Here is a 27,045-nt window from a genome sequence, read left to right as displayed (position 1 = left end):
CATCACTGGTGAGGAGGCCTGGCTCCCAGGACCCCTCGGCCACCTCGAGGACCACAGCAGAAACTGGACGGGAAACAGAGAAGAGTCTGTATTTCACATGTGAACTGGTCACTCCATCGCTCAGGAAAGCACACATCTGCTCGCGGCCAGGCCTAGAGCAGGTCGTAGAAGTAGTCCAGGCCCTGGCCCAGCTCCCACAGGGACACTCCGACGCCCAGCTCCCGGGCCAGCTCCAGCCGCACCTGCACAGACTGGGGGCCCACGGGCAGGCGTGAGCCCCACCGCTCACCCCCGGGGCAGCCCCCCACCGACACTGCTCAGCAGGGCCTCACCGAGGACAAGGGTCCTTGTGGGGAGGGGCTGTACCTGCTGCCCCCACCCTCAGCCGGCCCACACATACCTTCAGAGTTGGGTAGAAAACCATGTGCCTCCCACCGCGGCTTCTGCAAAACACGACGAGGCCTTCTGCCTCCTCCCAGCCTCTGCTTCTCCCGCACCCCTCCCCTGCCCCCAAATGGAAGGGCGTGCCGGCCCCGCCTCCCCTTCCAGCAGAGGTCTCCGACCGGTTGGAAAAGGCCCTCCACGGGTCCCACTCCTTGGGCTGGCCCAGCCCTCAGGGGCAGTGCGCGAGCTGGTGGCCCGGGGGCCCTTGGCCAGCCCGGGCAGGCACACCCCTCACCTAGGGCCTCCTCCTGGACACTCACTTCTTGTACTCGAAGAAATGCTCTGCTGCCTGGCTGTCCCACACGATCCGGGGCCTGTGGTCCTTCAGCATCTGGATGTACCTGTGGGAGGCCGGGCACGGATGTAGGAGTCCCCGAGACCGCCCGGCTGTGGGAGGGCCACGTGTGCACCCTGGACAGGGGAGCGTAGGACGGGGCCTGGGACCCTCAGCCCTGGGCCCACGTGGGCTGGGGGCCTCGTGTCCTCCCTCGGGGGTCGGGGAAGGACAGAGATGCTGACAGATGGCCCCTGAGATTGGAGCAGTGGCCCTGGCGGCACCTGTGGGCTGCGCAGTGGAGTGTGGGACGGCACCAAGGCTGGGTGTCCCGACCGGGCCTTCTGCTGTGTCCTCTCTGCCCCACGAGGGTCCACGTGGACGGAGTGAGGGCACGTGCGTTCGGGGCAGAGCAGGCGCTCATGGGGACTGCTGAGCGTCACAGGAGAGGCAAACTCACAGCATGTGGCTCAGCTGTCACCGGTCACCGGGGGGGCGGGGGCTGCTAAGAGGGCCCAGGGCTTCGTTTTGGGTGAGGAAAGTGTGGAATTTGAGGTGCTGGCCGCACAACTGAATGCACAGAACGCCCCTGCACGGCGGGCTCGGCCACGCTGAGTTTGTGGGGTGTGAAGGACGCCTCCCCCCACAAGTGACAAGGCCTCAGATTGGAGGGTTCTGGGAAGACCAGACAGAATCAGGGTGCATGTGTGCAGGACCCACCACAGCCAGGCAGGGAGGACCCCAAGGAGGGCGGGAGGAGCGCCGGGGCCCCCCCACTCCAAAGGAAACTAGCCCGTGGCTTCTCACCTTCCGTGGCGGGGCCTGAGGTCTCCCTACACGCTACGCTGGGACCCCACCCTGAGATGAGAGACACGCGAGGGGCTGGGTCGAGTCTAAGCCACCCGTGCTGGACTGCTGCCGAGCTGCCCCAACCTCGGGAGGGGTCCCTGCCAGCCCATAGCCTTGACCTCCCACCAGCAAGGGGGCCTGGGGCCTGATAAACATGAAGGGTGGGACCCACATGCCCAGTGGCCTCTCCTTGTTGCCGTTCCTGCCGCAGCCAGAGCCACTGTGCCCCACCCCCTGCCAGCCGACAGCCCCCTCGAGCGGCCCCCTGACCCGGCTTCCCCGATGGCCCTGCGACAGGCTTCTTGGGCTGGGGGTGGGCAGAGCAGGGCCTCTCTGATGTAGGCCCACGCTATGAGTCCAGCGGGCGCTGGGCCAGTTGCTTCTCGGGTGACATGAGGACCCTGGCCTGCAGGGCCCCCCGTCCCCCACAGGCAGCGGGGCCCCCCAGGGCTACCTTTCATGGGCAGGACACAACAACCACAGCAGAAGGCACGCGGAGAGCCAAGCCGTGACAAAGCGTGCCCTAAAGCCAAGCCAGGCACACAAGGAGGCCTGGGACCGAGGCAAGAGCAGGGTGCTTGGAGGCAGGACCCAGCAAAAGGAGGACAAAGGCACAGAGCTGGACAGGAAGTAGGCCCTGAGAAGCAGCCCAGGGAGGCCGCCCAGGGTCTGCTGGAGTGAGATGGGGCACAACATAGCGACCCTGGCAGGAAAGGCCCCGCAGGGTGGGGGCTGCAGGCCCCAAAGGTTCAGAAGAACAGGTGCCCACCTGGGTTGGTGCTGGGGATATTGTGGGGCCAGGCCAGGCCCTGGGGAACATCCTGGCTTGCCAGCGAAGCAGGACTTTGAAGGCATGGGGCCCTACAGATAAGCACCTAGACCCACACCACCTCCTGGGGGATTTCATAGCTGTCCAGAATCCCTGGAGTTGGAGACTGACCAGGCCACACAGAGGAGCCTGGCCACGGTCATGACAGGTCCGTGTGTTGTCCAGGGATGGCCAACAGAGACTAGTAAGTTGGGAGGAAACTCAGGCACTGCAGACCACGGCCCCCCCAGGCCCCCTTGGCTGCCACAGAACCCAGGCCTGGCCGGCAGAGGCCAGGAGACCACGTGCCAGGCCTGAGGGAGCTGGCCTTCTGCCCCCGCCACGGGCTCCTGGCTCTGTCTGCAGCCGAGCAGATGGTGCGGCGGCTGATCCCACACTCCCTGGAAGGGACCAGGGACACCTGCCACAAAGGGCCTGGGGCTCATCATCGGAGAGGCCAAGACAGGGACGGCAGACGGCCCTGAAACAGGCTGCCCGGGCTTCTGTCAGTGCGAAAGCTGGCGAGCCTGAGTGACTGTGGGGCTCCCCAGCACCCCACGCCTGGCCCATCGTCAGCTGCGTGGGGAACAGGGTCCGTCACCGCAGGTTCCTGGGGGGGCTGGCGAGGGTGTGCATCCCGGTGAACTGCGTTTCTAGGGTGCTGGACTGGAGGCTCCCCCCCCCCCAAACAAAGGCATCAATCTAGAGCCTTGCTGAGCTCCTCCGTCTGGCTCACGGATCAAAGAGATGTGGCCCTGAGAGGGGCACACGTCAGACCTCCTCTGCAGGCCAGGAGGCCTGCCTGGAAGAATTAGGCCGGAGGTGGAGCGAGACCTCTCAGGGCCTGAGGGGTGCCTCCCTGTTGGTGTTACACAGGTGGGGAGGCACTCTGGTGCGGGGGGGCTCATGCCAGGTGTGGGAGGGTGCTCAGGCCACACTGGGGGTTCATGCTGGTACATGGCCCAGCGCCCATTACCCCGCTCTGTGTGTGTCCTTTGTTCTCATCAGGAGCTGCTGTCCTTCCTTGGACAGCAGCTCGCACCCCGGGACTGTGGGGGGGATGTGACCCCCTTCCTAGGATCGACTGTCCTCTCGTGGAGGGAGGAGAAGTCCCTCCTGATCCCCATCAGCCCCACGGGCCCCTCCACAGGGCTAGCTCACTGTGACGCGAACACCAGGGACGGTGCTGTGCCGGGAACCGTGCTCTGCTTGAGACCCTACTTTGGCAAAGGCTCCCTAAATGTGAATCCGACTGCGTGGGGGCCTGTGGGAGTGACCACACTGAGGGCCACGTGTCTGCCCCTCCACAACTCGTCTGGGGCTCGAGGCTCAAGGATCCCTCGTTGGAACGGCAGCCTGCCACTGGGCCAGTCAGAAGCCCTTCCTAGGGCTCCTGGGGGCTCCTCACAGGGCTCAGAAGCCAGCCCCCCAGGTGCCCCAGCCCTGGACGGTGGGCACCCACACACCACGGCTGGGGGCATGGCCTCTCCTGCCCACCGTGGAGGGTGTGGCCCCCAGCCTACCAGGATCCGGAGGGGGACCGCCAGGGGAGGGGAAAGCCCGGCCGGAGGCGGGCGCCCTGGGGCACCTGCTCCTTTCCTCAAACATCCCTGGGGGCTAAGGGCACCCTCGTCCACCCTTATCCCACTGCACAGGCACACAGAGCAGGACAGCGGAGCCTGTGCCCTCAGCCCCTTTCGTCTCACAGCCCGCGATCGCCCGGGGAACGTGGGGGGACAAGGGGAGATGGGGGGACGAGGAGGAGGATGAGGAGAGGGCGACAATGAGGGGGACAAGGGGGGAACGAGGAAGGGGACGGGGCGAGGGGGGGCGAGGGGGGATGAGGAGGGGGATGAGGGGGGATGAGGGGGGACGAGGAGGGGGATGAGAAGGAGGATGAGGGGGCGATGATGGGGGATGAGGGGAGGACGGGGGGGATGGGGGCAAGGAGGGGGACGAGGGGGGATGGGGGATGAGGAGGCGATGAGGTGGGGGACGAGGAGGGTGCCGGGAGCCACCACCAGGACCACAGAGCCTCTGGCCTGGCCCCATTCTACAGTGAGGCGGGAGGCGGCCTGGGGTGGGGGTGACTCTGGGGCAGCCCTATGCCACAGCCCCCCCAGAAGCAGATGTGACCCCTCACCTGCTTCAAAATCCTCAGGCCGGTCGGCACCTGGTGCCTCCAGGCTGCAGGACCGACCCTGCCTGCCGGCCGCAGCCCTGCCACCCCTGCCCAAGGCCCTCAGCCCCTCTCTGCAGGACACACCCACCGGGCAGGCCTCCACATGCCCTTGAGGTGCGAGAGCCGCAGCACCGTGCCCGCTCCGACCCACGGGAGGCCCCGCTGAGCTGTCACCTCAGCGCAGGGGACCGGGTGGTGGCCTCCTCCAGCCTGACTGGGCAGGGCGGCCAGCGCTCCCCCCGACACACAGCCATAGCCCCGGGCCCACACACCACTCTCCGGCCAACCCCTGCCCTCAGGCAGGCCGCAGCTGTGCTGCCCCCCTCCTCGGCCTCCCGCCCGCAGCTCTCAGTGGGGCACGGCTGGCGGGGAGGCGGAGGCCAGCAGCCTGGGGGGGGACACCTCAGAAGAGGGTGGGGAGGATGGGGGGACAGCCAGAAGCCCCCACGTCTGAGGACAGGTGGCGTGCGGGGGCACGCGTACCCACACACACCGTCATAATCGAGGCCCTGTCTCCCCGCCTCCAACAGTCAGGGGCCAGATGCTGGCGGCCAGTGGAGGCCGTGTGGTGTGTGACCCGGGCTGGGCGCGTGCGGGGTTCACTGCCAGGCTGGGGCTAACAAGCCTGAGGACGCACTCCACGTGCTGCCGTGGGCCCACATGGAGCGTATGAACAGTAACTCTCCACCCTTGAGGTGGTGGCAGAGATGAACTGTGTCCCCCAGATTCCTATGCTGGAGTCCTGGCCCCCAGCACCCCAGGATGTGGCCACATCTGGTGATGGGGCCTTTACAGAGGTGCTGGAGGTAACACGGGGTCACCGGCACGGGCCCTGATCCGGTGTGACTGGGGTCCTTACAGGAAGAGGGGATCAGGACACAGACCCGCATGGAGGGACGACCCTGTGAGGACCCAGGGAGAGCACGGCCGTCCACACACAAGGAGAGAGGCCTCAGGGGGACCCCGCTCTGTCCACGCCTGTACCCTGGCTTCCAGTCTCTGGGACTGGGGGACGGTGAGCATCTTCAGTGTCTGTAAGGAGTGCAGGCTGCCTGAGCACCGGAGGGCTAACACCTCCCGGCCCCCACAGGCCCGGGCCAGCAGAGCCTGAGGCTGGAGCAGAGGCGGGCAGGTAGGGGGCACTGGGGCCCTCTGGCCTTACACAAGTATGCTCCTACTCCCCGCTGACCGGTCAGCAGACACATGGCGAGGCTCCTTAAAGGCCTGGGGGCTGGTGCTGGGAGCCCAAGCTCTGGACGCGGCTCTGCCCACTGTCTCCTTGAGCCGGGCACCTGGTCAGGGACAGGGGCAGAACAGGGGCACCAGCAATACTTCCAGAAATTTCTCAGCAATCCCGTCAGAGAGGGGCTGCAGTGGGGAAGGGGCAGCACGCGAGGAGCACAGAACAGCCCTGGCCAGAAGGTCAGGGAAACAGGAAGGGGGAGCTCTCGGGGATGGGGCGGCCAGGTGCCGAGAACCCCAGTCTGCTGCAGGGAGATGGGGCAGCGCCCCAGCAACCGACCAGGCACCATCTCAACGCCCTGGGACCTGGGGAGCCACTCCTTGGCCTCCCTGCCCCAGCTCCTGCTGTCTATGCCACGTCCACACCACTTCCCAGCAGAGGGGCAGGCCCTGGTTCAGAGACACAGTGTGTGCCCAGTGCCAGGCGAGGGGTGGGCACCACAGGCCTGCACCAGACGCCAGCATCGGCTGTGCAGACACGGGATGTGGTCCTGGAGGGGCCACCACCTGCCCATCCCCACCTCAGAGCACGGCAGATCCTGATGTCCCACCCACGGAGGGGCCCAACCCAAGGACAGCCGAGGTGAGAGGTGGTCGTGGCCCCTCATGGGCATTCTTCCTTGTCCTGGAGGCCCAGCCCTCAGAGCAGGAGGGGCCTGGAGGAAACAGGGAAGCCCCCCACCCCTCTGGGTAGGTGGCTGGTAGCAGCCCCTCAGAACCCTCTAGTCCAGCCAAGGGCCAACCAGGCAGCTTCCGTCCCCCCACCACAGCACAGCTGGAGGGGGTCACCACGGACGACAGGTACGGACAGGCCTGGACAGGCCTGGCGGCAGCAGGCACCCAACACTCAACCACCCTGCCTAGGCTGACACGCTGTGTCCCTGGCGGAGGCAGGCCTGCAGGTGACCCGCACAGACCACCCCTGCAAAGACGGCAGGCTGCAATAGGCGCGCACCCAGGTCACAGCATCTGAACCCAATCTCCACCGAAAGGACAGTTCTCCAGAAGAGTGGCTGGCTCACACGGTTTCCAGACACCCCAACTGAAGGTTGAGAAGATTCAGGATTGCCAAAACACCCAGCGCCCAACAAGGCAAACTTCACAACATCTGGCATCCAACCAGATGAGAGGACGGTCGAGCCTAGGAAGGGGGTCACATCCCCCTCGGTCAGTCCCGGGGTGCGAGCTGCTGTCCAAGGAAGGACAGCAGCTCCTGATGAGAACAAAGGACACACAGAGCTCTGCAGAGCTCCAGCCAGACAGGAGCACGGGAGGAGAGCCACCGGCTGACCGGCTGACCGGACCCAGGACGGGCCCGACTCAGGGCGCAGCTGTCGCAGCCGAGCCCACATGTGGGAAGAGCAGGAGATGTGGAGGAGGACACCCGACACAAACTTCTGGACGTGAGCCCCACAACATGTAAGCGGGAAAGGTGGGGAGGGGACAGCATGCGAGACACAGGCAAAGAAGCCGATGAAAACTGAGCGAGTGAGAAAATGACATGAGTATCAGTGGGCGGGGACGAGTCCACCGACCCGACACATGTATTTGAAGGCCCGAAGGAGAAGAGAAAGAAAGGGACAGAAAAACCATTTAAAGAAACTGGCCAAAATTGTTCCAGATTTCATGGAAAGTATAAACACATGGGTCCCAAAAGCTCAACAAAAACTAAGTGCAAAACACATACAGAAAACCACATGAGGGGACGCCCGAACCAAAACTGGGCCAGGCACTGCCCCAACGGACAGGTCACGGCAGGAAGATGGACGCAGGAAAACCCAGGATCACAGACTCAGCAAAAATATCTTTCAAAAAATCAACGCCAAATGAAGTTTCCGTGCCACTCGCGCTGGGAAGGCGGTCCGCATGCCTGTGGATGGGGCGGAACCTCAGGCCTGTCCCGCCCAACCTGACGGGCTCAGCCCGGCCCCGCCCCAGCTCTCAGCCACCACCTCCAGGAGACTCGCAGACCCCCAGCAACAAGGGCCTGGGACGCAGGACAGCACAGGGGCCGCGCTGCATGCTGGGGAGCCCCGGGCTCACCTGGCCCCGATGACAGGCTCACGTGCGTCCCTGGACGCTGCATAGTCCATGCCGTAGAGGTTGAGGCCCAGGAGGATCTTGCTGCGCCACTTGGACTTGGGGTCCAGGACCTGGACGCAGGCTCGAACCCAGGACAATGGTGCATTGGGGCCAGGCCTGCGGGGGTGAGGGAGGAGTGGGTTTCAGCAGCAGGCAGAGGCCTCAGGCCACGCACTCTGGGCACCGCAGGCTGTGGCAGGGGGAAGGGAGGGCAGCAGACACAGGCCTCCTGCGGTGCCTTCTAGCTGGACCCGGGCCTCTGCGGTGGACAGAGGCAGCAGTGGGCAGCACTGTGACCCCGCCCACAGGGGCACCTTCTCGTTGGCAACATGGTGGGCCCAGTGCCAGCGGCCACTATGCGGGCAGAGATGGACACCCCAGGATGGTGTTCCCACAAGGGCTGTCCTCTGCCCTCCCTCAACTGCCCCGGAAATGTGAAGGTTGCCCAATGCAGGGGCAATTGTGGGCCAGGCCCCCCATGTCCCTGGAGCCAAGAGCTGACAGCAGTGTGGCTCCAAGCACGCTGGTGGCAAACCAGGCCTTGCCCCTCTGCCTGTCCAGTGTCCGGGCCCCAGAGGAGGCGAGCATCTCTGTGCCAGGCCGTGGAACCTGCTGGGCCCTCGGCGCCCACACTCACTGCTGTGCTGTGGGGTAGTCGTAGGTCATGAGGCTGAAGCCGTCCAGCACGGGGGCCAGCTGCTCAAACTCCTTGTGTGTGAACATGCCCAGCTGGTCGGTCCTGCAACAAGATACGCATGTCCACCACTACCCGTCTCTCACAGCCCAGCCAGCCCCGCCCCGGCTGGCACCCGAGTCCACCTGAGGACCCAGCAAGCTGGCTGTGGGGGCGCCCAGACCATGCCCCTCCCTCCCTCCACTCTGGGAGGGCGGCAGGTCACTTTCCCTAGAAAGTAACTGGTCACTCGGTTACAGGGCACAGCGCGCGGCTAAGTCAGGGCCACATTCCAAGAGAAGGCCAGCAGATCGAGCCCAATGTTGGCGGTCAAGCAAAGGCTCATTTCTCTCCGTGTCCCAGCCCTCCCCACCATGCATCCGAGGGCGAGATCAGCCCAGCTCCGGGACGGCCCCATTCCCCCAGGTGGTCCGTCTGCTAGCCTGTCTGCTCTGCCTGCGGCCCCTAAGACTGCCAGGTCCCCAGGGGGACTCTCCACATCGTGAGCAGAGACAGGACCCCTCTTCTCAGCCTGCACCCCGGAAACCCTGGGCAAGTGTGTCCCACTGCAGGGACCTCAGAGACGTTCATCCATTTCATGGGACCCAGGTGACCCTGAGATACTCTGTCTCAGGGCAGCCCCACTCAAACCCAGAGCAGAGCCTCTCCAGCTGCCTCTGTGGGGAGCAGGCAGGATGCCAGGCCCAGGCCCCGCAGAGACACAGGGCACCCACAAGACCTGAAGATAAGCAGTGCCAGCAGACGATGGCCTCAATGAGGAGCATCAGACACAACGGGGTGCTCAGGGACATATCTGGGGGCAGATGTTTTGCTGGGCCAGGACAGCCATACTCCCTGATGGGGACAAGCCCCCCAGAGTGGGCCAGAAGATGCCAGGCCCCAGCAGAAAGAAGATGGGCCACAGGTGGCTTGCGAACACATCTTGTACCCTCCAGGCCTCATTCCTGGGGAAGCACAAGAGCAGTGGGCACGTGGGTTCTGGGAAAATGCTTCCCATTTCAAAGGCTCACCCATCTCCAGGTGGGACATTCACAGAAGAACCCAGACACCTAGGCCTGCCGTTGCGGGACTCAGTGGCTCAGGAGGGGAGGCCGGGTGTGGGCGGCAGTGAGGCGGTCTAGTGGGGGGGGCGCACCCCTCAGTCCCATGTCTTGGTCCCTGTAGTGCCTGGTGGTTTCCAGAGCATCTGGTGCCAGAAACCTTCCCTACTCCACTGGGAGAGGGGACCCCACCCAGGGTCCTGGAGGGGCCAGGACCAGGTGTGAAGGAAAGGCCAGCCGGGGGCAGGACTCCGGCAGGCATGGGGCAGCAGGAAATGAGCTTGGGGGAGGTCCCCAGGAGGCCCACTAGCAAACCCGCTCCATGAGGCATAAGGCCTGCCTTCTCCGGGCCTGCTGGTGCTCAGAGCAGACACTCCTGGTGAGGGCCACGGGGGTCGGGGAGGCCCTTCTCCCGTTAATACTCTGCCCTGAGAAGTCCACAGTTTAGGGAGAACTGCTGGAGAAGTCTGGACCAGGCTCAAGTCAGGCACGACTCCTTGAGCCCCTCCTCCTCTGCGAATTTCAGGGGCTGCCCTGTCAGAGGTGGTTTCCGCTTTGTGAAGTCTGTCCTACAATCCCACCCTCCCGTGCCCACCTCACCCTTCCTGGGGCATCCAGCTCTTCTGGGCCCATCCTCCACACGGGCACCAGCCTCCTGCCACAAGCCGGGCTCCCACACCCCTCCTGCTGGGATGGCCCTGGTCTGCCAGATGCTTCTGGCTGAGTCACCTTCTCTCCAGCCATGGGCAGCCCTCCTTTCTAGAAGGCTGGCAGCCACGCAGGCCCCTCTACTCTGAGACCCCACCGCTGCCAGCCTGCGTGCCTCCAAGGCTTCCGCCCTCCCCAGGACTCCCAAACCTCCACCCTCACACCTCCTGCTTCACCCCCACATGGTGGACGCCTCCCTCGTCCATCACCCTGACCGGCTGCCATGTCTGGGGCTGAGCCCCACTGCTAGTCACCCCAACCTGCTGGGCACCCCACCTCTCATGGTGCCGACTGGTCTCTTCCCCAGAGAGGATCCTGTCCCATCTCCCTAGTCACGTGGCCACATGCTTGTAGCTGACGCTGCACCCCTCTATCTTCCCCCAGACACCAAGACCGGCCACCTATCGGTGGTAAACCCCAAGTCCTACCCCTGACCAGCCCTCCCATGGCCAACCCCTGTGGGGTCAGTGCAGGCTCTGTGCGTGGCCACTGGCCCCTGCCACCAGCCACAGGGCGGCCCCCACAGTGTGTGCAAGGCAGGTGTCACTGACCATACTCTCGCTATCAGGGCACCCATGTCTGCTCCCCACGGGCCTGGTGGCCCAAGCCCCTGACAGCCTCTGGCCTGCTCAACCCCGGGCTCCTCCACCTGGAGCTAGTGCCTCCATGTGTGTGTGAAGCTGAGTACATGCTCCGCTGGAGGCAGGGCTCCAGGTCAGCATGGCTGCCTGCGCCAGGAGTCCCAGACACAGGCCCACAGCAGAGAAAAGGCATCGCATGCACGCTATCGCCCTGTGCCCCAGCCGTGGCGAGGTGAGTGAGGAGCACGACTGCGCCCTGCTGCAGGAAACGCCAAGAGGCATTTACGGGCTTGTCTGTTGGGAGCTGTCAGCAAGTGTGTGGGGGGGGTCAATGTCGTCAGCGAGCTGAGCTCCTGTGGGGCACCGCCAGCCAGAGCCTGGGGGGAAACACTGGGCGGGCAGACAGCTGGGACAGCACAGCCCAGGCCCACAGCCCGGTCGCCAGGAGGGGCTGGCCCGGCCGTGCCCACAGCCCATCACACCCAGAAGCCCCCACCCCAGCCCTGACCACACTGGCCATGGCCCCCCTGCTGGACATCTCCCTCAGCTGCCTGAGGAGGGTGCACCCTCCCTTGGTGGCTGCAGGGTGAGGGGCGGGCCGTCTACGTCCTGCCCAGGTGCCAGGAGCTCGGGCTAAGAACCCCTGGGCACAGATGCACCCCACTGCAGTCCACCTGCCCTTCCAGGCCAGGCCCGGGGTGGACCTGAGGGGCGTCCAGCCCCTACACCCTCCCACACTCTCCAGCGTACCCTCTGCACCCCGCCCCACGCATGCGCCAGAAGCTGCTAGGCTCTGTGCAGAGGGCTGCAGGCGGGCGCCCCGGCCCTGCCTCTGGCCGTGGGACTGCGCAGCACCAGCCTCAGCCTGAGGATGCCCCCTCCTCTGAGCAGCTTACCTCCACGGAGGCCACCTCCTGTAGCCATCCCGCAGACGGACCCTGACCACAAAGGATGACAGGGTCTCAACCCGCCAAGCACCCCCCGGTCCCCAAGCCACCCACAAAAACTGGGAGGAAATGGGCGCCAAGCACCGTGGCCAAACCCACAGGCTCTAGAGGGTCCGCGCCCCGGCCTTCCCAGAGGAAAAGCTCCTCTTCCAGTCCCAGTCCCAGCCCCAACCTCAGGCAGCCACGAGAGGCCCCGCCCTGGGAGCAGCACAGGTCCCCACGGAGCCAGCCTCAGGACACATGCACACCCCACACACATTCACCAACGTGCACACATACATCCGTGTGTGTGGGATGAAGGACAGACAGGTGGGGCTCTGGGTGGGCTCCCTCCTGGGTTGAGCAGCACCTGCCCTGCTCCAGGAGGGAGGTGTTGGCCTGTGGGACCCTCCCCACCCACAGTGGACTGAGAACCTTGACAGTGTGGGGAGAAAACTCAGATAGCAGGCTGATGCCCAGGTAATGCAAAGGGCATGGGGGAGCACAGCCCATAGCCTCTGGTGGCACGCCTGGCTCCGTGGGCCAACTGGTGCTTCTGTGAGCCCATCAGCCTGGGAACCACAGCTGGACATCACAGGCCCCAGAGGCCCACCCATCCTGCTGCCACTCGACAGGGTGGGCCAGTTGCTTCGTCCCAGGGCAGCAGGTGGGAGCCCAGTGTGCACCTGTGGGCCAAGGGGCTGGGCTGGCAAAGGCCAAGCAGAGCCCCCAGTTGGTCCCACCCAGACCTCTGTGGCCGCCTCCCCAACAAAGCCCTGCCATCTGACCTTGGGTCTGCCCCTGGTCCCGACAGATCTGGAGCATCCATGGTGCCCGGCACTGGGTGACACCCTGGGCAGAGGGGACACGGTTCCAACAACTAGGGCCTGGGCTGCTCGTCCTCCCTGTGCCCTGGGTTCCAGAAGGGCTGCCTCACTGGGCTGGGGAGGGTGAGCAGCCAGGCCGGGGAAGGAGGGGGTGTGACCACACAGCCCGGACCTCCCACAGATGCGGCAGGTGTGGATTCCCTAAAGCTCTGTGTTGTGGTGAAGCTCCAAGGCTACACCTGAGAGTGAGTGGAAATGTCTAAAAGAATCTTGCAGGCCCTCAAACTGAGGAACTCCTAACATCTTCCAGCGCTCAGCTGGAAGGGTGCAGCCTTCCGCTGCTGATGTGCGAGGACACGCCGCCGTGGCTGACATGGATCCCCAGCCCCAGCTCCCACGGCGTCTACCGACCCAGGGTTGCTACTGACTGGGACGGAGCTGCCCGCCCCCAGCGAGCAAGGAACTTACCCAGGAGTGACAGCCGGTGGGATGACCAGGATGGCCAGCAGCCGGGCCTGGTGCAGGGCCTCAGCCAGGTGGGTGAGCATGTGGATGAGGCCCCTGCAAAGAACCAGGAGATCAAGAACAGGAAGTCGAGAGGCCTGACCCAGACCCACTACAGGGCAGGCGCCCCTTCATGTGCACCTTGTGCCCTGGACGGCTCCAGTGTGGCCCTGCGCCATGTAAACGCTTGAGCACCAGGGCAGCCCAGCAGGTCCTGCAGGGGTCACCCTCTGCCCAAACTGGGCCTGCTCAGAACTTGGCTGGTCCCTGTCCTTCCTCGCTCAGGGTCACCAAGAATGGCATGGGGAACAAAGGGGCATCTGGGCAGCACCCCATCACCTCTGGACTCTCCCAGACACACAGCCTGCCCAGGGGGTGGGGAAGGACCCATATGTGCCCAGCATGCTGACCTGCTGGTGGCTGGGTCAGCCCAGGCCACGAAACACCACCTGGCCTACTGGGTGCCACACAGCACCTGAGAGATGCCCCAGGACCAGAATAGTGAGGATAGCTCCACCAACCAGGCCTTGTGCTGTGGGGGAGTCCTAGCCTGGTACCCCAAAGCACTGGCCTCAACTACCCAGCCCCCTCCTGTGGCCACCCCCAGCCTGGAAGATACCCAGATACAGCCGTCTGTCTCAGTCCTAGGCAGGGGGGCATCCTCCGCCCTGGGACACACAGAAGGGACACCTGTGGGTGGGCATCAGGCGTGACTCCCCACTTGTGCATAGGCATGTCTCAACAGGAAGTGGGCCACCAGGTGGGGGACAGAGAGGAAGCTGGAGTCATGGACTCCTCTGGCCCTAGAGGCATGGCAGGTACACCCAGTGGAATGGAGACTAAGCCGGCTCCAGGCACCCCATCCCCCTCATGCCACACAGCGAGGACCACCAAGTGACAGGTGCCCAGGAGCCCTGCAGGTGGCTAAGCTGCGCTCTGTGTTCAGTCTGGCCTGGGCCCAGTCTGCAGAGCCCAGTGAGTCCACCCCTCACACACAGTGCAGATCAGAGGGGCTAAGGCACTGGGATTCTCACCAGCAGGGATGGTAGGGCTGTCCTGGCTACCCTTGCACGGCCAGGGCATGGGGCCCAGTGCCCACCTCCAGGCCCCACTCAAGTGTGCAGAGGAAGGGTGCGGCCCCGGCTGTCTCGACGAGGGTAGGCTGGGCACTGACTGCTGGAGCGCGGCTCAGCAGGAGTGAGCCCTGGCGCGCGGAGTCTCTCCTGCAAGGAGGCAGCCTGGGCTCCGGTCAAGCCCTTGGAGAGCACACGCCCCTATCCGTCTGCAGCACCCGCGGCACTGGCTGTCCTGGCTCTCTGGACGGCCCCAGGACTGCGTCTTTGTGAGAAGGGAAGGGTGGTTTTGTGCCCCTGGGGCAGCACCCACCAGCTGGGAACCTGGGGTCACCTGTGTGCCCTGCGCACGTGTGGAGGGGACCGGGCCACTCACTGGAGCTGGGCACCATCCCTGCCTGCTGCAACTGCTCGGACCACCTGCTCCTCCCCAGAGGACCTCTGTGGGAGGGAGGCCCGGGGGGCCCGCGTCCAGGGCGTCAAGCCGACGCTGTGCCGCCGTGCCCCCACACCACGCAGGCCGTGTGCCCCACAGCATCTGCCGACAATGGCCTTTCCAGGCTGGCCTCTGGAGAAGGAACAGTGCCCTCGGACACCTTGTCAGACGCCCCAGTGAGGGTGACAGGGGGGGACGGCCTTGTGAAATGTTCGCATTGTGCCTCGCTGCCGCCAGGCCCATTCCATCCTGGGAGATGGCTCCCAGGTGGCGATGTGCCCAGAGCCATCTGTCATCCTGGCTGCTCTCCGCCCCACTCCACCTGGCCCCCGACTGCCCTGCTGGCCGCACCCTCATCACGGGTCTGCTACATCCTGGCTGCGGCTCAGGTAGGCGCCCACCCCCTGCAGCGAGCCGGGGCAGAATGAAGCTGCCTGGTGAGAAGGTGCAGGGGAAGGTCTCCAGCTCCGCCTCCAAAAGGTGCTGGACGGTCACCTTGTCAGGGCTGTTGCCTGGGAGGAGAGGTGAGGAGGGTCTCTTGGCTGAGAGCCAGGACCCCAGGCACAGTGGCCCTGTGCCAGCTCCCGATAAACACAGGAAGGCCCTCAACTTGGCTTGCACTATCTCTACCCATCCTCCCCGCCCAAACTGGGCCTCATGGCCCTCCTAGGGCTAGGGGCTTGGGCCCAAGTGCAGTGGGAACCACAGCTGCCCAGACAGGCCTGCCCCTCCAACCCTGGGCAAGGAGCCCCCAGGCATGCCTGGCTCCAGGCACAGACGAGAGCCAACAGCATGCCCTCCCCTGCACTTGGACACCGCCTCTGAGCGGGCAGAGAATGGCCTGCAGCTGCAGGAGGACAGAAGGGGGGCCGCCGTGGGGACAGCCCCAGCCCAGTGCTCCCTGCTAGGGCAGGCAGGCATGGAGAAGCGGGGGCGCGGGGGGAGGACGGACGGACTCAGGCTTTGAGCTGGGACTCCTTCAGGCAGAAAAGGGAGGGGATGTTCCAGAGCCAGCGGTGGCTGGCTGACGGCTTCTGCTGTCCCCGGCACCGTGTGGGCTACCCCAGCACTCTGCCACGCGAACATCCAAGACACCCTGCGCAGCACAACTCGGGACTCCCTCGGTCCTTTGTGGGGCTGACCCCCATGTCCCTGATGGAAGTGGGTGGTGGTTGCTGCAGGCAACACGTGACCACTCCCGCCCCGCCTGGTCCCTCTGGTCACAGGCAGGGTGGGTGCCACCGCGAGGGGAGCACACAGAGCCTGCGGGCCTGGGCGGCTGACTCATGTCCTAGATGACTTGGTGGCTGGCATCAGCGGACCTCTTCTCAGCAGAGGGGCTCCTGCTCATGTCCAAGCCTGACCCTGCCGTCACCACGTGGGCCAGTCTCCCCCAGCACACTCCTGGGGGATGCTTATCACACTCCCTTCACCATCCACGCAGGCGTCCGGGCGGGCAAAGCAACAGTGCGGCCAGAGCCGGACGCTGGCCCTCGGCTGCTTCTGGGGCCATCCCTGCCCCTGGGTGTAGACCATGGGAAGAAGGCCCTCCCCGCGATGGCCCTCCCTCAGTCCTTCCTCCACCCTCCTCCAGGACGCCAGGGGGACAGGAAGAGCACAGAGCCCACTCACACGTGCTTCTGGCTCAGCAGCTGGCTCCAGACCTCCACCACGAAGCCGTCAAAGTGCTGGCTCTGAAAGGCACAGGGCAGACAGAGAGGGTCTGATGAGCCCGGAGGGGTGGGTGGGAAGGCTACCGAGAGCCAGCCACCGCCACCCACACAGTGAGGTCACGGCAGGCCCCAAAGCCCCTCTTTGAAGGGCGCAGTGTGGAGGTCCCCAGAGGAGCCAGGAGCAGAGGGGCTGGGCCTCTTGTGTCCTGTCCACTTGTGTGCCTCTCCAACCCCAACCCCTGGGGGCCTGAAGGGCCAGGAAGGCAGTGGGCAGCCGGGTATCGCCCAAGGGAAGCCTCCCAGCCCAGAGGACCTCTGTGGTCAAGAGGGAGCCTAGGGCAGCCTGGGCTGACCCCATGCAGTGCCAGGCCTCACCTTGGCCACCTGGACCATGGTCTTGCCAAGCTCTTCTATCTCGTCCTCGCTGTCCAAGACATTCCGGAAGTCCTCATGAGTCCAGTCCTCAAACAGGAGTCGGGGCACTTGGGGAATAGACCCACACAGGGATTGTGACCCCTCTGTACTTGGCCCCGCCCTCAGGGCAGCCCTTCGCCACCACAGCAGAGTGACCACATAGCTGAGCGCCCACGTGGCCTGGTAAGGGAGGGGCGCTGGGTAATGCCGACCTCTTTCCCCCTCACACACCAAGTTGTGAGCTGCTCACGCCTGGCTCCCGCCGGACCGTCTTCCACCCTGATTGGTCTCCAGCTGGCCCCATCCCCCAGGGCTCCTCCTGTTCAGCCGTCACCTGTCCCCTTGCTCCAATCCCCAGCCCCTGCTAATCCCACTGTACTTTGGGAGCACCCTTGCCAGCTGTGAGCTCCAGGACTGGGCAGGTAGGGCCGGCATCACTCTCAGCCCGGTCCTGCCAGGGCCTCTACCTCACAGCGTGTGGCTTAAGGGCTGGGTGCCCTGACAGTCCAGGCCCAGTGGACTTACCAATACGTAAACCCTTGGCCTGCTTCCTGACTGCCCGCAACCACCCTGTGGGACAAGGAGAGGACAGTCGATGCAGGGACACATGAAGACCCAGCCCACCCCCAAGGAAGAAAATGCCGGGGCCCCTGCAATGGACATGCAGAGGGGAGGCAGCAAGAGAGAATCTGTGGGTCCAGCCCCCTCCTTCTCTTCCTCCCCCTGCAGAGCAGCCAGGGCAGGTCAGACCTCTGGGTCACTGGGGAGAAAGTGGTGGCATTGGCCACATCTAGAGAAAAGTAGCCTCCAAGGCGGCTAGGACTGTTTCTTGGAGCTAAAGGGTGCCTGAGGGCCAGGTCCCAGTGCTGCCCAGCCTGTGTCCTCTGACATGCCCTCCCAGCATCGAGGGATGGCTTTGGGTCTCAGAACACTACAACCAGCTAACACACCCTCTCTCCAAACCCCAAAGGGGGACGGCTATGTGAACTTGGATGCGTGCTCACAGAGGTGGCTGCCAAGATAGCCAGGCCCTCCTGGACACCTCCTCCCTGGACCCTGTGTACAAACTGCCAAAGGGACAGGGTTTGGGCCAATGCCAGACAGTCTCACCTCGTGCACATACACTCAGCTACACATACACCCCCAGACATACAGAGCCACACCCTCACACTCACACACATGCAGACATGCACTCACACCCTTCTGGGCCCTCAGGACGAGCACAGATGAGCAGCAACATGAGAACCTTGGTCCACGTCGTGAAGGCCTGTGACCTCGAACATCTCCCGACCCCGCCGCTTCAGTTGTAGCCACACGGGCGAGATGTGCGTGAACTTGCTCCCGAAGACCTTTGCAACATCATAGCCATGGCTGTTCCACTGGCAGAAAATGGAGAACAGATGAGTGCACTTGCAGCTGTGGACAGAGGGCCCTAGAGACACCACAGGACCACCTGGGCCACGTGGGACAAGCCCCCAGAAAACCCTTGAGATGGCTGTCACTTCTTTGGGAGGCCTCTCTCCCCATGTACCTGCACGGCAGCAACCCTGGGAAGTGAGGACCCCAGTGGCCACCTTGCCCTCGGGACCTCGCTATCTGCCCCGGGGCCTGGCTTACTGGAGTGACGTAGCCCAGGACGTCCCCAGCGAAGTGCCTCTCCCGCGCCTTTGCTGAGCAGTAGCTACGATGCTCCAGAACCACATCCTCAGCCCTAAGGTCCATCACCACCAGACCCCGGTCTTGGACAGGCTTCTCTGAAAACTGAGTCTGAAATAAAAGCAACAGGACAAAATGGTCAAGGCCTGCTGTCCACAGGCAGGACACGGACCCCAAGGAACAGCAACGGTGCTCTGATCATCCAGGCACTGTGTCGTGGGATCAACACAGTGCCGCTGACCGGAGACCACAGGGAAAGGTCCACCCTTGACGAGCTGACAGTCCCTGAGGACTCACTCTCCCATCCCAGAAAAATGGCGCAAAGGCATGGCATGTCTCTTGTCTGATCCACTCGACCGCCGCTAAGATCATAGAACTCCGCAAGGCAGGACAAGAGTATGGCCATAGGAAGAAGCAGAGGCGGGGTGAGGGCCGAAATCTGGGCCAGTGGGGGTGGGCACACCCTCAGCCCCTTCTCCAGAAGCTGCTCCCTCTCAGGCCATTGGCCAAAGCCCCGGGCAATACTGGCCAGCTGCCCGAGGAGGCCAAGGCCCCAGCCTCCCGGCTCACAGAGCACTGCATCCCAGGCCTCGGCACGCGACTCCAGGGGCAGGAAGAGGCCAACCCCCAGAACACCCCTACCTTCTCCAGCAGGGTCTTCGAGGCGGCCTTTTTGGCATCTGACTTTGACAGAGTAGTATGAACAGAGCTGCAGGCCAGAGCAAGCCAGAGCGTGCTGAGCAGCGTCCTCATGGTGGGAGTATCACAGTGCAGTCCAACCTCGGGGGCCAGGGGGCTGTAGAGAGAGCAGAGCACACATGACCACCAGCAGTGTGGGGTGTCCCCTCTGCCAAATGGAGCACCTCATAGGGCCTGGGTCCTCATGGCACTGCCTGGGCACTGGCCCCAGGACAGAGCCCTACCCTGGGCCAGCCCTAGTGGCCTGACTAGCCTCCGGCACTGCTGGGCCCCTCGTTCCTCAGATGCCCAGAAAGGGGCCTCCCTGCTGCTGGTCAGAAAGCCTTCCCCACTGCCTCAGGGCTGCCCTGACCACGGGTGCCATCTAGGGAAACGGTGGCTGCCCCCCACCAACCCAAAGAAATCCAGGCTACTGGAGGGCTTAAGTGTAAAACAGCAGCACCACGGAAAGGCCTAGAAGAAAATATGGGTGCCTGCTTCTGAAAACTCAGGGCAGAGAAGGCCTTTCCAAGTACGTCAGCAGTGTGGAAGTTAGGGAAGAATAGGCCAACGGAATTCATTATATAGAAACGTGACACTTCAGGGGCGCCTGGGTGGCTCAGTTGGTGAAGCGTCTGCTGTCGGCTCAGGTCATGGTCTCAGGGTCCTGGAATCGAGCCCCACGTTGGGCTCTCTCTTCGGTGGGGAGTCTGCTTGTCCCTCTCCCTCTGCCCCTCACCCCCGCTTGTACGCTCTCTCTCTCAAATAAATTAATAAAATCTTAAAAAAACCCCACAAACTAGGGGCACCTGGGTGGCTCAGTTGGTTAAGCGGCTGCCTTCGGCTCAGGTCATGATCCCGGGGTCCTGGGATCCAACCCCGCATCGGGCTCCCTGCTCGGGGAGGGGGGGCGGAGGAGCCCGATTCTACCTCTCCCTCTGCCTGCTGTTCCCCCTGTTTGTGCTCTCTGTCAAATAAATAAATAAAATCTTTTTTTTTAAAGATTTTATCTATTTGACAGAGAGAGAGACAGCGAGAGAGGGAACACAAGCAGGGAGAGTGGGAGAAGGAGAAGTAGTCTTCCCGCTGAGCAGGGAGCCCAACGCAGGGCTCCATCCCAGGACCCTGGGATCGTGACCTGAGCTGAAGGCAGACGCTTAACGACTAAGCCACCCAGGTGCCCCTAAATAAATAAAATCTTAAAAAAAAAAAAAAGTGACACTTTCATTTAGGAAACAAAAAAGCAAATTTAAAGAAATAATAAACCAGAAAAAAATTAGAACGTACTTCACAAAGCATTCCTACCCATCATCTATCCATAATAAGCAAAGAACTTTTACAAATCAAGAATAAGAAGCTCCAGGGGTGCCTGGGGGGCTCAGTCGTTAAGCGTCTGCCTTCGGCTCGGGTCATGGTCCCAGGGTCCTGGGATCGAGCCCCGCATCGGGCTCCCTGCTCAGCAGGAAGCCTGCTTCTCCCTCTCCCACTCCCCCTGCTTGTGTCCCCTCTCTCGCTGTGTCTCTCTCTGTCAAATAAAATCTTTAAAAAAAGAAAAAAAAAGAATAAGAGGCTCCAATAAAAAATGCCCCACTACGAAAATATAGGAAATGAAGAGGTGTAGTCATACCTTAGTACACAAAACCCCAAACTCCCTAACACACAGCTGCCCCATACAGACATGCTATCACAGATACCCTGTAAAGCCAGGCATACCCCATAATACAGATACCCCATAATAGAGATACTGTGTAATACAGACACATTGTAACATAGAGATATCCCACAACGCAGAAGTACCCCACGTTATACACGCCCAAGATACAGAGATGCCTGTAATACACAGAGATGCCCTGGAGTACACAGAGACACCCCGAAATACACAGAGATCCCCCGGAATACACAGAGATCGCCTGGAATACGCAAAGACGCCCTGGAATATGCAGAGATCCCCTGGAACACTCAGAGATGCCCTGGAATACGCAGAGATCCCCTGGAATACGCAGAGGTGCCCTGGAATACGCAGAGATCCCCTGGAATACGCAGAGGTGCCCTGGAATACACAGAGATCCCCTGGAATACACAGAGATCCCCTGGAATAGGCAGAAACACCCTGGAATACACAGAGACGCCCTGGAATACGCAGAGGCGCCCTGGAATACACAGAGATCCCCTGGAATACATAGAGATCCCCTGGAATACACAGAGATCCCCTGGAATACACAGAGACGTCCTGGAACACGCAGAGGCGCCCTGGAATATGCAGAGATCCCCTGGAATACAAAGAGATACTCTGGAATACACAGAGATCACCTGGAATATACAGAGATGCCCTGGAATATGGAGAGATCCCCTGGAATACGCAGAGATGCCCTGGAATATGCAGAGACACCCTGGAATGCGCAGAGATCCCCTGGAATAAGCAGAGACGCCTTGGAATATGCAGAGATCCCTTGGAATATGCAGAGATCCCCTGGAATATGCAGAGACACCCTGGAATGCGCAGAGATCACCTGGAATAGGCAGAGACGCCTTGGAATACACACAGATCCCCTGGAATACGCAGAGGCATCCTGGAATATGCAGAGCTCCCCTAGAATACGCAGAGCTGCCCCGGAATACGCAGAGCTCCCCTGGAATACACAGAGATCCCCTGGAATACGCAGAGACACCCTGGAATACACAGCGATCCCCTGGAATAGGCAGAGACGCCTTGGAATACACAGAGATCCCCTGGAATACGCAGAGATGCCCTGGAAAAAGCAGAGATCCCCTGGAATACACAGAGATCCTCCGGAATACACAGCGATCCCCTGGAACAGGCATAGACGCCCTGGAATATGCAGAAATCTTCTGGAATACTCAGAGACACCCTGGAAGATGCAGAGATCCCCTGGAATACACAGAGACACCCTGGAATACACAGAGATCCCCTGGAATATACAGAGGCACCCTGGAGTACGCAGAAATGCCCTGGAACATGCAGAGATCCCCTGGAATATGCAGAGATCTCCTGGAATAGGCAGAGATGCCCTGGAATATACAGAGATCCCCTGGAATACACAGAGGCGCCCTGGAATACACAGAGATCCTCTGGAATACACAGAGATGCCTTAAGCCCCAGAAACAGCACCTCAGCTTCACTAGCAATTAAAGGAGTAGACACGCAGTGTTGGTGAGGACTACAGGGTACGATGCTAACGGTGTGGACTTGGGACAGCAACAATTCTCGCGAGCTGTTCCTGGGAATTCAATTTGCAAAAATCTTTTGGATGACAATCTAGTCATAAGTATACTTTCCAACACGTGTTTCCTTTCACAAATTACACTTTGGGGGACTTCTGCACTTATGTGGAGAACCCATGAGGAGGTTCATCACAGCACTGTTTAAACAGAATAACACACATTTCCATATGCTGGCGTATGGACAGGCCCTGTGATGCTCACAGTGCACCGGTCAGTGCAAATGGGACAAAGTGCACACATGCAAAAGGATCCCAGCTTTAAGAATTCCTACGTGTATACACACCTACAGAGAAAAGTACAGAAAGGGCGACGCTAAAAAGTAAATGAGGAGGCTATCTGGACTGCTGATCATTCTGTATCTTTTTGGCTTTAGCTGTATTTTCTGGCTTTCCTGCACTGGACTTTTATGAGCTTGCAGTTCTCTTTTAGGTTCTGCCCCCCCCCCCCCGCAATGCTGCCTCCTTGTCTTTCACTCTCAGGGCAGCTGAGTAACAAGCAGGCCCAGGCTGGCTGTAGTCCTTAATGAGGCTTTAAGGTGTGCAAGTGTGTTGGTCCACAGACTCACGGCCCCAGTGGACTGCCCCCTCCAGACCAGCTTAGGAACCACTTGGTGGCAGAGCCAGAGGAGACCCCACAGGCCCTGGGGAGCCAGCCTAGCCTCCTGCCCAGCAGGCAGGCATGTGGCCTTTCCTCAGGCTATCGGGTCACCAGAGCCCCAGCCAGGCAGGGTACGCCGTCAGGTGCCGACGGAGTCCGGCCTTCCGCAGTGCTCACCCCTCCATCCCCTCCACCCTGTTGACCTCCTGGCCAGGAGCTGGTTTGAGCTCCTCCAAAACCCTCCTCTCCAGCTGCTTCCCTTCACAGAGCAGCAAGTCTGCACACTGAGGCACCGGATACTCCCACAGCATACCTGTGCGGGGCCATGGGAGAATAAAGCCCAGGTGAGGAGCCCTGGAGGTCCCTCCCCACGAGGCAGGGAGGCATAAAAGGCTGGCCCAAGAGCTTCACGGGAGGACAGAAGGGACACAACTGCAAGGGCAACTCTGAAGGGGCTGTGGGGAGGGATACAAAGACCCAGGCCCAGATTGCCATCCTCTGCCCCCTCCCCTCCCCAGCAGCCCCTCTCCTGACACGTCCTGGCATCATCAGAATCATCAAGGACAACAGCCCCTGCCTCCTCCCATCTCGTGACCACAGCTCTGACTTGGGCTCTCTCAGTCATAGCAGAGGGCAGGTGGCACAGAACTCACACGGGCAGGCTGAGATCGCGGCTGCCAAGCTATGAGGGGCTAACTCTAGGAAGCCTGGCCACCAGGAGGCCAGAAAGACACCTGAACAAACATGGTCGCACAAGGGGCTGCAGAGCAGAGAGGACAGCTGTGCATGCAGGGACAACCCCACCTGCTGGCAGGAGCCACATGGAGTGGGACAGAGGGCCCACTCTGCCAGGCACCCCCACCTTTGACCCCAGCCCCTCTGGGTCCACTCCATGACCTCAGTCTCCTCCTCAGCTCCAGGGTGGAGGTCTGGGTCACACAGGATGGAAGGTATGAGAAACCAAGCGGGAGGGAGGTCCTCAAGCAATCCACAGTGGCCTGGGGTGTGCCCCAGTAGCCTTCTCGCCCTCTGTCCATGGCCTGCTGCCCCACCTGCTGCCCACCCACGCAGAGACCCCTCTGCCTATGGCTCACCCGCCCCTTGACCTATGATTTCACACTATGGGGAAGGAAGGGGAAAGGGCAGAGATGGGGCTCATCTGAGGGAAGGGAGATGGACCCTGCCAGGCTCTGTACACAGTGGAGAGAGCAACGGAAAGAGCCAGACTGAGCTCAAGGCCTGGACTGAAACTGCCACTGACTGCGCCCAGTGGCCAGCCCTGGGATGAGGCATGATGGTATCATGAGAGGGTTGCTCATGAGTGCTGGGCTACTCCCTGACTGGCCATGAACCTTCCAGGCCGAATGCCTGACATGTGGTGGTGAGGACACAGTGTGTGAGCTGCTGTGACATGTGGGGTGCTTGAGCAGCAGCAGGGCCCTTGTCTGCACCTCCCATGGCTCCCTGCTATGCACCGTGGGCCTGGACATCCTACCAGAGGCCTGAGGGCAAACTCTCCCATCGTGCTCTCTGCAGAGCCCCTGCTCTCATGTCCGTTTTTTCCACACACATCAATGACCTCCTTTAGGCAGCACAGCCCCCGCAGAGTGTGGTGTGTAGTGAGCACTTCATGTCTGTGGTCACCGAGAGGGACCTGGGGAGGCAGGGGTCTCCGATCTGCTCTAACAACTGAGAGCCCCACTATTCCGGGGGCTCCAAGCTCCTGGGAGGATTGTTTCAGCAGTGTGTTGACCAAAGGACAGCAAGTCACAGCAGTAACTTTCAAATGTTTTTTGAGACCCACAGTTAGAGTGTATCATAGCCCAGTACCTGTGTGCATGCGCCACGTGTGCATATGCACCGTATGTGTCGAGTGAAAGCCACTAACCAGAGCGAACCATGCTCTGTGATACACTGACCATTTTCCTATTTCATTTTTAAGAAACTGATTTTTAGGGGCGCCTGGGTGGCTCGGTGGGTTGAGCATTCAACTCTTGCTTTCGGCTCGGGTCATGATGTCAGGGTCGTGAGATGGAGGCTCCGTGCTCAGTGGGGAGTCTGCCTCTTTCCCTCTGCCCTCCCCCCATGTGTGCTCCCTTGCTCTCTCTAAATGGATAAATCTTAATTAAAAAAAAAAAAGGAAATTGATTTTTACCCGTCAAATTGGTCTCACTATTCAGTAATATGCAGTTTGAGAAATGATAACAGATGTGCCCTGAGTGTGTCACCAACACGCTGCTGGACCAAGAGCCAACTTTCTGGTTAGCAGAGTTCGGCTGCTCCCGCACCAAGTGTAATGGCCAGTCACAGGCGTTCTCGCCTTTGAGCACAGATCCTGGAACCAACTGTATTCCTGGGTGAGGGGTGAGCGCGCTCTGGGAAGGAAAGGCAGCGTGAGAGGCAGGATAAGCGCAGCCCTGGTGACATTTATTGACCGCGTGCTACACGTCAGGCCCTGGGACACAGGAAGTGGAGTAAATCCTGCTCAGAGGTGAAGAAGCTGCAGTGCGTGGCCACTGTGCTACACTAACTCAACACAGCGATGGGCACGGGATGCCACAGATGGCTCAAGGTCTAGTTTTGCCACCAACCCACTGTCCCCTAGCTCTGTGGGAAGCGAGGGGCTGACAAGTCACCCTCCATCGTGGGAAGTCTATAGCTTTCAAGACACATGGCCGAATGAAGAGGGATCCGGCCTAGCGCACCCGAACGAGCATGGGGCCACCTGCCCCACAATCTGGCTTGGCCTCTGGGGACAGGGTGGCCACCACTCTCTGACTCACCCACATTCTCACACTAGCCCCACACAGTCACACCCGCACTCTCACAGTCCCCACACGTCACACCTGCTCACCCACACCCTCTCACACCAGCCCCACATGCTCACACCCACCTCAGTCACACTAAGCGTGTTGGTCACACTCACTGTCTTCACTCAGGTCCTTACTCCCACACCGTCTTGCACAAACTGGCTCTCACAGCTCCACTCTCTCACCAGTTCTCTCACGGGCCCCCCATGCTCTCACCCGCACTCTCACCCCCGCTCTCTCAGGGGCCCCCCACGCTCTCACCCACACTCTCACACCCGCTCGCTCACACCCACATTCTCTCACAGGCCCCACACGCTCTCACCCGCTCACCCACACTCTCTCACGGGCCCCACACGCTCACACCCCCCTCAGTCACACTAAGCGTGTTGGTCACACTCGTCTCCTACTCAGGTCCTTTCTCCCACACCGTCTTGCACAAACTGGCTCTCACAGTCCACTCTCTCACCAGTTCTCTCGCGGGCCCCCCACGCTCTCACCCGCACTCTCACAGGCCCCACACGCTCACCACTCCATCTCTCACACCCGCGCTCCCTCGCGCCGCGCCTCCTGCTCTCACACGCGTCCCCCGCGAGCCCAATTTGCCGCGCGGAACTGAGGCCGTGCGAAGAGGAGGAAGAGCACGAGCCGAGACGCGGGGCGCGGACGCCACCCCGGCCGGCCACCGCGGGGCTCACCTTCATGTCCCGGAGGCCGGCCGGACCACCCTCGCGCGCGGCCGGAAGACGCTAGCAGGCGCCGCCGGAAGTCCCGCCCCAGAACCCTGGATCACCGCCGCCGCGCACGGCACGCTGGGGTAGGGGCGGGGCCGAAGCTTGGGGCGGGGCAGGACAGGGGCAGGCTCTTGTGCCGGACTGGGGGCCGGGGACAGAGGGCAGGGGGCCCGGGACAGGGCCAGGGTAGGGGTCGGGGGCGGGGCAGGACAGGGGCAGGGGCCGGTGTGAGGCGGGGCTGGGGGCGGGGTCAGGGGCAGGATCCGTGCCGGCAGGGGACAAGGGTAGGGGCGGGGGGCGGGGCAGGACGGGGACAGGGGCCGGTGTGAGGCGGGGCCGAAGCCGGGGGCGGGGCAGGACAGGGGCAAGCTCTAGTGCCGGACAGGGGACAGGGGACACAGGGCAGGGGGCCCGGGACAGGGCCAGGGTAGGGGCGGGGGGCGGGGCAGGACAGGGGCCGGTGTGAGGCGGGGCTGGAGGCGGGGTCAGGGGCAGGCTCCGTGCTGGACAGGGCCAGAGGGCAGGGGGCCTGGGCCAGGGCCAGGGTAGGGGCGGGGGGCGGGGCAGGACGGG

General features: G+C 62.2%; 1 protein-coding gene across 2 annotated transcripts in view; it reads right to left on the bottom strand.

Moving 5' to 3' along the window:
* Positions 1-70: 70 nt before the first annotated feature.
* The window catches only part of CHID1 (chitinase domain containing 1), a 27,500-nt gene continuing 525 nt past the window's right edge, over positions 71-27,045 (bottom strand). Inside the window, exons 1-13 of one of the 2 annotated variants that reach the window (XM_032414613.1) lie at positions 26,437-26,514; positions 19,056-19,209; positions 18,375-18,524; positions 18,004-18,136; positions 17,283-17,327; positions 16,719-16,825; positions 16,303-16,364; positions 13,126-13,218; positions 8,519-8,620; positions 7,843-7,998; positions 705-785; positions 401-443; positions 71-251 (exon numbers count right to left, since the gene is read on the bottom strand). In XM_032414613.1, the coding sequence (XP_032270504.1) occupies positions 153-251; positions 401-443; positions 705-785; positions 7,843-7,998; positions 8,519-8,620; positions 13,126-13,218; positions 16,303-16,364; positions 16,719-16,825; positions 17,283-17,327; positions 18,004-18,136; positions 18,375-18,524; positions 19,056-19,166 (1,182 nt within the window). In that variant the 5' untranslated portion in view covers positions 19,167-19,209; positions 26,437-26,514 and the 3' untranslated portion in view covers positions 71-152. Of the gene's footprint in view, positions 252-400; positions 444-704; positions 786-7,842; positions 7,999-8,518; positions 8,621-13,125; positions 13,219-16,302; positions 16,365-16,718; positions 16,826-17,282; positions 17,328-18,003; positions 18,137-18,374; positions 18,525-19,055; positions 19,210-26,436; positions 26,515-27,045 lie in introns of those variants that run through there. The other variant, XM_032414614.1, reaches the window with a different exon arrangement.

The sequence above is a fragment of the Phoca vitulina genome, unplaced genomic scaffold (genome assembly GCF_004348235.1).
Source record: "Phoca vitulina isolate PV1807 unplaced genomic scaffold, GSC_HSeal_1.0 scaffold16, whole genome shotgun sequence".
Classification (NCBI taxonomy): domain Eukaryota; kingdom Metazoa; phylum Chordata; class Mammalia; order Carnivora; family Phocidae; genus Phoca; species Phoca vitulina.
This window is presented reverse-complemented; position numbering and strand designations above follow the sequence as displayed.